This window comes from Anneissia japonica, unplaced genomic scaffold, assembly GCF_011630105.1.
Source record: "Anneissia japonica isolate Jap-2015-1 unplaced genomic scaffold, ASM1163010v1 scaffold2834_len698180_cov181, whole genome shotgun sequence".
Lineage (NCBI taxonomy): Eukaryota > Metazoa > Echinodermata > Crinoidea > Comatulida > Comatulidae > Anneissia > Anneissia japonica.
The window spans coordinates 479,013-488,050 of record NW_022704877.1 but is presented as its reverse complement, the minus strand read 5'-3'; the positions used below and the strand labels follow the sequence as shown (position 1 = coordinate 488,050).

The 9,038-nt window shown below is 34.7% G+C and overlaps 2 protein-coding genes across 5 annotated transcripts in view; one reads left to right on the top strand and one right to left on the bottom strand.

The window, feature by feature from the left end:
• The window catches only part of LOC117104804 (SUMO-activating enzyme subunit 2-like), a 20,004-nt gene extending 15,066 nt beyond the window's left edge, over positions 1–4,938 (bottom strand). The window contains exons 1-5 of one of the 2 annotated variants that reach the window (XM_033245652.1): positions 4,814–4,938; positions 4,536–4,668; positions 3,872–3,955; positions 2,682–2,752; positions 1,910–1,974 (exon numbers count right to left, since the gene is read on the bottom strand). In XM_033245652.1, the coding sequence (XP_033101543.1) occupies positions 1,910–1,974; positions 2,682–2,752; positions 3,872–3,955; positions 4,536–4,668; positions 4,814–4,860 (400 nt within the window). In that variant the 5' untranslated portion in view covers positions 4,861–4,938. Of the gene's footprint in view, positions 1–1,909; positions 1,975–2,681; positions 2,753–3,871; positions 3,956–4,535; positions 4,704–4,813 lie in introns of both variants that reach the window. The other variant, XM_033245653.1, reaches the window with a different exon arrangement.
• LOC117104807 (HAUS augmin-like complex subunit 4) overlaps positions 4,910–9,038 on the top strand; it is a 7,914-nt gene continuing 3,785 nt past the window's right edge. Inside the window, exons 1-3 of one of the 3 annotated variants that reach the window (XM_033245656.1) lie at positions 4,910–5,061; positions 6,324–6,460; positions 7,371–7,502. In XM_033245656.1, coding sequence (XP_033101547.1) covers positions 5,016–5,061; positions 6,324–6,460; positions 7,371–7,502 — 315 coding nt within the window. In that variant the 5' untranslated portion in view covers positions 4,910–5,015. The other 2 variants (XM_033245658.1, XM_033245657.1) reach the window with 2 other exon arrangements.

Here is a 9,038-nt window from a genome sequence, read left to right as displayed (position 1 = left end):
GAGTGTTGCCAAAGTGCGAGCCAGCGTGTTATTTGATCACAAGTGCGAGACATCACAAGTGTGAGCCAGCGAGCCATGATGTCATGACAATAGATAGAGACGTAACAAGTTGTGCGAGGTATCGGCTGAGATTTGTGGAGTACAATTTAAAAAACAACTATAGGTCTAATAATGAATTATTGTGATGTTAAATGAGACAATGTTAGCTATCAAAGAGCTCCGTTTTTTTTCCATTGGGACCTTCGTCCCTTCAAGGCTAGGCCTATACCATCCTAGCTAGTCTAGGCCTAGAGTAGCATAAGGCTAGCGCGACATGTGGACGTTGGTATGAGTAAGTTAGTCTACAAACGTCGCCTAAAGTAATTGATTTTACCCAGCAGAACGAAAGAAGGAAACTCCGCTTTTCAGTCGTATTAGGCCCTTGTTTATTTACAAACAATGACCTTTCAGAGGTCAAATTGCTGTCAAGAATATGAATTGGCTGCTTCGCAGCAATAAATGAATTAATGTTTGCAATGAAACAATACTTAGATTGGGAGCTCATGTTTGAGTCAGAAAATGGAATTAATAATTAATTTATGAAAAATGTCACAAAACGATAAATTTCAAAAATGGGCCACCAAAGGCATTGGATGGAAAATATGAAATATGCAGTAGTGTTCATTACTACTATGAATTGTGCATGAAGTTGCATATTTTCTTTAATATCACTATTAATATTATTATCCAAAAGATACTATTATAATAATTAATACATATTTATAAACCATAATTGCTAAATTCAAATTAATAGTTTGGTTAATTAATAGTTATTATTGTTATATATTATATTTTCCAGTGGGTATCGGGGTATATCTATATGTGAAAGCGACACTGTTCCGACACTAGTTGGTGTAACACAGTAAACACAATTAATGTTACTTAAATATTATTACAATTACAACCATTCACTTTTATTTCTTTTATTCCTTTTTTCCCCCCAAAAAAATTAGTGCTTACCGTATATATACTCCGGTTAAAGGAATGGCACGAAGTACCTGGGCATTACACTTTTGCATTATTCAGAAATGCATTTAAGTTAAATTAATAGCTTCCTTAGGTAAATGGGCCAAGCAGAAAGCCACTACACTGTCAATTACCATCCGACACATGAAACAGTCTCCAACAGCCAATCAGTAAAACCTTTCTCATAATTATTATTATTAAGAGTACGCGACTTCCTAGCATATCTCTCAGGGTTATAGCAAGCGGATTTATTAGACTTGGATGCCTAAATGGCAACACGCTGCTTTATTTCCCAATGCTAATATAACCGCCTGATGGTATCAATGGAACGACGTTATAAATAGTACCAAACCTGTTGCAATTCACGTAAACCTCATGTTTGGGGACGTCTACTCTACATGAATTTAATAGTCACTAAAGAAACGAGGAACAACAGACGCTACATATTGAATTCAAATATGACTGCTTTCAACACTATATAAAGTTTTACGTAAAAAATTCACTGCCTTATTTTTCAATGCTATTATCCCAGCCTCATGGTATCAAAGGAACGACGTTATAAATAGTATCAAACCTGTTGTAATTCACGCAAACCTGATGTTTGGGGATGTCTACCCTACATGAATTTAGTATTTGGGAAACAAGGCACAACAGATGGTACTGAATTAAAATAAATGCAAATGGCTTTCCACACTACTAACACGTTTTACATGAAAAATACATGCGATACGGCACATTATTGGTGGAATGACATCATCATGTCCATATTTGGGCATATCAAATAAATTTGCCATTAATGAATGAGTATTTCAAATGGGACACCTCGGTGAAACAAAATGGAACAATCCAAAAGCGTTGGTGGTACAAATGTGAGACGTAAAACATATCAAGTTTACAGTCTTACCTCTATTGTCAAGAGCATTCATTACAAGTGTAAACTGCTTGAAAAACGCAGCAGAGAAGTCTGGACTGAAAGATAAATAAGATGTATTAATTAGGTAAAATTACAAAATGAAATATTCAACGCCTAATGGCTTAGGAAATTATACTTGTCAAATATCTTAGACAGTAATACATTTGAAAGGGTAAAAGGGTGTGGAAAAAAACTTCATAATTTTATCGGACTTTAGGTTGACGCTTGTTACTTTTAAACAAATGCATTAATGAACTGGATAAGCAACTGCAACTTCAATATGTATTGTGTAACCTGGTTCGAATAATATACTAATTACTTGTGTTCTTGGGTAAAACACATAATCTCATCCTTTGTATTGGATATTAAGCCAGTGGTCTTGTGTACTTAAAGGATGTACTGACCATATGACCTGCAGTCAGGTTTTTGACTAGTGATGTGTTGTGTTAGACAAAGAAAATTGCCACCCATATAATTAGCATATTTTAAATCAAATCAATCAAATGCAATATTTAGCTGATATACCATAAAAATAAACAATTACTAAATTAATTATGTTCTATACATGCTGATGATATAAGATTTGACGGTTTATATGCCTTGATCCTCGACATTCTCCTTGCACATAAGATACTACAGTTTGAAAAAAAAAAAGCTTTTTAAAAATAAGTCTATGAAGATGCCAAGGTCTATACTATGTTAATTTTAATAATGAAATTTTTGGATATTACTTCCATTTACAATATTTGAATTTACAACTTACTTCATAATACTGTCATGCTTTGCATCAATTCTCACATTCGGATTGAACTTGAGGGCGCTCTCCTTGGCAACCTAAGCAAATGAGCAGAAAGCATCTCAATCAATCCAAACTTAAAATTATATGAATAAATGAAAAATACATAAAAAACACCCCCCTAAAAAATAAATAGCACTTTCGTACAGAATACTGTACAGTACTGAACACAAAATTGAGCCAAGTTTGGTAGGTCTAAGGATTTATACAAGGGACCAAAAAATTGATACCAGTAGGTGTAGCTAGGCCTTGTTGGTATTAGAACACACATTTTCAATGTCATTGATTGTACTTCATTATAAAAGTACATAGAAAAGAAATTTATCTAATTGGACAGGTTTACTTCTTATGTTAAATTAGTCCTTACTTTTTATGGCCCAAGGTACAGTTGCATAAAATTACAATTAAAGAATCGAAACAATCATTTTTGAAACGCCCATTACTATAACAGTATTAAGTACACTGCATACTTTACTGGGATTAAAATAAACTATGTGATAATGCTGTGTCTTATGAGGCTCTGTGGGTAGGAAGCTAAGTACTAACAAATCAATGGCCATGGGAAGAACAATAAGAAGAATTACCAGTAGATATAAAGAATTCAATTAAGCCAGACTAATTTGTGCATAACCTTCACATACTACAATCAAGGCTGAGATATTTCTTCTCTAATCTATTGACAAGCCTAATACTGGATAACTGCTTAACCTTAAAGCAAGGCTCCAGAAGGGAAAACATATATCGATATATGTTAACTGATTTTTCTACATAAAAAGTTGTTTGATGAAAAACATGGGAACTGTTAAATATGAGACGGAATTAAAAACTGCAGGAAAAAGGGGCTTAACCACAATTTTTTCCACATTTTCCTCAGTTTTTAAATATTAAAAAATCTTTATCTCAATCAGTTAACTTAAGTTTTTCGTCATACACCCTTTTGTGTCTTTAAAAAAATTAGTGGATTAAAACATATCAATTTTTTTTTACCTCTGGAGACTAAGATAACTAACCAAAACTAATAAAATAATAAATTTGGTAATGTCCCCATATTAATTAGGATTTTTACTTAAGACTCTCAGGTCACTGATGAGAATGGTATGTTTTAACTGCCTTCCTGTTTTGTTGTCTCAATCAATACCAGTTTACACTTAACTTACCTGAGCTTTGGACTTGCCAACATGTTTCTTCTGGAATAGGAACTGTCTGTTCAAGTTGCTAACATCGATAGTATCCAAATCAATCTAAAACAAATGATAGCAAAAAGAATCAAACTTCAATCAAATCAAATTAATACTTATTATATAAATAAAGGCCATTTAATTATGGGTAATGTTTTGGCCATGTTTTGGAATGCTGTGTTTTCTAGGGTAGGACAGGATTAGAAGTACAAAGTAGGAAAAGGGGGGGGGGGCCTCTGGTATTGAATTTGGCAGTATACCTGGACACCAGGAGACAATACGCTATTCTTTTACAGTGTACTATATGTTCTTTAACATGCAATCATCTGCAAGACGGCGAGATTACTTCCTATATTTTAACAGTGACCTTTTCGAGTTAAAAAAAAAAGCTAAAAATCACAAAAGAGAGCGATATAAAGTGCACTCAGAACCAAACAAAATAATATAAGAAAGGTCAAGATCTAGAATTTGAATAATCATTAGGCCAACGCCTATCAACCTAGCCACTAGCCTACGCCTAGTCGAGCTCTGGCACGCCTCTCAACCGAGCTGCGTCTGCCAAATTAACTCAGTTCGTACGCTAAGGCCTCGTCAAAGAGGCCTAGCTTTTAAGTCCATTTTTAAAGGTAAATATGTAACTTACGACAACGATATCTGTGAAACCAGTAAGCACTAAGTTTTTCAATAATTCGCAGCCTATTCCACCAGCTCCAACTACAAGAACTTTGCAAGCTGAAACCATTTCAGCTGTATCGTCCGGAAGAATTCCTCTCACGCTTGCAGCCATTTTGAAACAAAAAGAAATCTCCTCCTTGGGCATGAACGGTATATTTTAATGCATGTAAATAATGGATTTTTGGTAAACATAATTTATAAAATATATCAGATCTTTGAATATAATAAAATTATATGTAACCTTACATATTATTTTCATTTATTACATCAAAATAACATTCACAATAGTTCATAAAATTTAGATTGTGTTAGACATGTGGAACGAGGTCTATTTTTGACATGTATTATCTTCTTGAATCTTGGATCTGTTGTGGATCTGGCGCGCGGGAGATTCGTTTTGTTTTCGTATGCAAATAGCCAAGATTTTAACTTTAATTTATGCAAGATAATGGCAACACGTGGCTTCCAAAACGATGAAGCATTTGCATTGCGAAGTAAGCGTCACCTGCCAGTTTGAATGCATTAATAAACAATGTCTACTCATTAAAATCGTTGTATATTCTGCCGTCGGGCTTTGACTATTAAAGACTAAAAAGTCCCCCGGCCCAACCTAGGCCCTAGGTAGTACTAGGCCTAGGCCTAGTAGGCCTATTGTTTTTAAATTTTTTAGGCATAGCATAGGGGGTCTAGTCCCTAGGCTACCCTAGACCTTGGGTGGGCCACATGATGGGATGGCGCTGATGCAGTAGAAAACGGACTCGGCCTGCAGCAGTGAGACATAAACATAGGATTTAGCAATAGGTAAGGGTGTAGGTATAGGACTGTGTCAGACTTGTAATTTGTATTATTGTACTGTAATTGATATAGGCTAGGCCTACGCTCAATTTGTCATATAGGCTTAGGCCTATCTAGGCCTAGCCTAGTGTGATGGTAGGGTTCTGGGGTACGTTCTTACTTAGCCTAGGCCTACTCTATGTAGGCCTAGAATTAGGGCCTAATAATGGTGGTGTGGTTGGTACTAAGTAGTAATAATACAGTAGTAGTAGGCCTAGGCCCTATGGATTTACATACATTTTTATTTGTTTATTTTACACATCATTTTGTGAATTGCAGAAGTCGTGCTCACTACAATTAAGGAGGAAAATTCTAGTCATCATAGCCAGCGGTAATATATTTCTTCTTAGAAATTAGAAAAAAATTCCTAGATTTTTTTTTTCAAATACATGACATGGGAAGGAAGCTTTTTTTTTCTTATTCTTTTCCAAACTAAAAGACTCGACTACGCAAATGACATTTACAGAATAATAATATTAATACTGTTTAGTAATAAGGCCCCATAAAAAAATGTATTAGTTTATCACCCTATCAAAGAATAAAAACTGATGAGGAAGGAAGTTTTTTTTTTTGCTAACCCCACCCCCATTTTACCGATGTTTTCAAGTAAATCAATGGTTAGGGACACATATATAAAAATTTATAAGAATGGAATCAAATTAACATTTAAAAAATATGTTTTTGTTGTACCAGTAAACATATTTGCAAGAACTCTTGAGCTTTCCAAGTAAAAAATGTTGGAAAAACGACCGTTTGAAATAAAAATATGTTACTTGGAGAAAAAAAAAATCAAAATTTTCCCAAAAGTGATGAGGGAGGGAGGGAGTGATAAACTATTATTTTTTTTTTATGGGGCCTAATACCATAGACTGTATAAGTCTGAATACAGACTAACAAACTGTCATACTTTTTGATTTTACAGTAAATATGAGTTTACCAGTGCATATTACTGCAAGTGATGTTGAAAAGAATCCAGAGTTTGTGAAGTTGTTAGAAGCAATCGCAACACACTTAAGTCCTAATGGAATGAGCAAGCAAGCTTCCCAGGAATTAGAATGGGTTGGTGTTTTTTTTAATGGTGCTATTAAAGTTACTTACTAATGTTAACATCTTTTCCCTTTCTTTTTTTATTTTATTTCTACAATTTTTGGGTATGTGCAAGGAACTGAGCCCAGATCCTCACTGCTGTTCTTGTTACCAAAACTTTGACGGCGTCCAGCATCACCAGTTTTGAACAGACGTGCAGGAAATTTTGTACACATAAACTAGAGGTGATTTCCAACAAACGTTCATCGCCCTTTTTTAAAATTGGACCCAAGGTTCCCCCTACACCTACAAAACAGGGGTTTCAGCAAGGACTGTACATTACTGCCATTACTTCTAATAGGGCACATCGCATGGATGGTGCAGTCGGTTAAGGATTGATATGTAGGGCCCACTTAATAAACTCAAAATAAAAAAAAACAATCAAGTGGACTTTATTTCTGAAATATCTCTAATTAGATGGAGAGCAGAAAAAGTAACTTAAACTCATTAGTAACCTAATTCTATATTTTGTTTTGTTCAAACTGGTTTAATGAGTCCTCTCTAAAGTTTTTCTCCAAAATCTCATAAAAATGTATTGCTTTTATTTATTGTAAGCTACTTCACATCCAGCCCAGATCTGGTCTGGAGCCAAGACAAAAAGTCCTGAGTTACGTTTTTTGAACGCTGCGTTCACATCGCGCACGGAAAATGTCTAGAGAAGTCATTCATGCTCGTTACTGGTTGATCTAACACAAAAAAAACAAAAACATGTAGGATTTCACAATGCAAATGGATCTCAGATCCATCTCTCTGGATCCGGAGTCCGGATTGGAAATCATACAAATTTAATGTGAACGCCCTATTCTTCACCACTGAATTCATTCTTCACCAGGCACCAGATTCCGGTTCTGGTGTGAACGTAAATTTTTTCACATTGTTTCAGGCCAAAGAAAGACTGCAGAGGGAGAAAAGCCAATACCTTCAACACCTACTTCTGTACGATGAGCTTCAAGAGTTATTATTAGAGAATGATATTAAAAACCTTGAGATGAACCCAAATTCAGCAAAGGCACAGGTAAGAAATTGAGTAATTAATAGTTATAGCCATAGTACAGTAATAATGAAACATTAATCATATTTGTTTACTGTAAGCTTAATTCCAGAGTTCAGTGCTAATGCATCAGGCTCGTGTAACCCCATTGTATTGTATCTAGTAGGAGGTGACCTCGATGCTCTTTGGATTTCAGCTCATGTCATTGGGGGATGATGTGAACTTAAAGCTACTGAACACCTCTCTACGGCTGCTACAGTAGTCATGGACCAAGCCCGTACCCAATCCAGTTCAATGGCAGGGTTCTCCTCAGGATTGTTAAAGCTGTTGGGAAAACATGTGCCACGTTTTGTGCAAACAATACCAATTATTTATGTTTAATGCTGTCTAATCATCTAAATTACTTACAAAATGAACTAAACAAAGCTATTCATTATTTCAATATATAGACTATTTAATTGCTAATTCAGTTTGTTATTTTACAAACAAGATTGTAAATTCTTCAAAACAATTATTTTATTCATTTAGTTTGCAGTGACTATTTTTACAACAGTTAAACAAATTCCTTTGGCTACACATACACACAAATTAAACAATTACAGAACATATTATCAATATTTACTGCACAGTTCCAGTTTTTACTGCACATTTATTAACATTTTCTGTAACATTACACACACATATTTAATCAGTAAAATTTACATATTACTCGTTAATTCATTTTATACATTAGGCCTATTGCCAATTATTTTTATATATTATTATTATTTTATATTTAGTTGAACTGTATCCTATTTTTTTTGGCTGGCCCAATCATTCACGCAAGCAGTAAAGTCAAATTCACTCTGAGCAGGTCCTTCCATGGAAATAAGAGAGTTTACAATGCTGTTGCGTAAGGGTTGTGAATCAGTCTTTACCCTTTTTTGAAAATCCTCTCTCAACAATCTGGAAAAAAAGATGTTCAATCAATTTTACATTTACAAGCCCACACAAAAGTTATACCTAGACAACAATGCACAAACATTTATTTTTAAATGAAAATGTTACTTGCCTGCAGTTGATGTAGGGATGAGTAATCCAGCAGAAGCAATGTTTGACAGGTTTGGGGAAGCTCCTGATTGTATGGTGACCTTGCTCATCAGTCTTTGCCAAGAAATTTCAACCTCCCTTGGAATGCGTTTCTCTGTAGACCACTCCTGATTTGTTAGTTCTTGGTCTACACACTACAGAATAGTGGTTGCACAGCATCTAAAGTGATAAATAGGGTTATTCTTCTACCTTTACCCTTTACAGTACTAATTCGGATTAGACAAATTGATACAGGATCTGTTTGGACTTAGTGCTTTCACCTCTATTCCATCGGTAAAACCTGCAACACATCAAAATACTGTGTAACAATAACAAACTATGCAGTACTAAATTCAACTAAGTCACCTCATACTGATTTAAACTATTTTATATATTATTACAGTATTAACAACTTTATAAAAGGTATTGCTCTGCATTCTGCAGCCATAGGCTTAGGCTACAACTACTCATCAGGAGACACACTCCTGAATG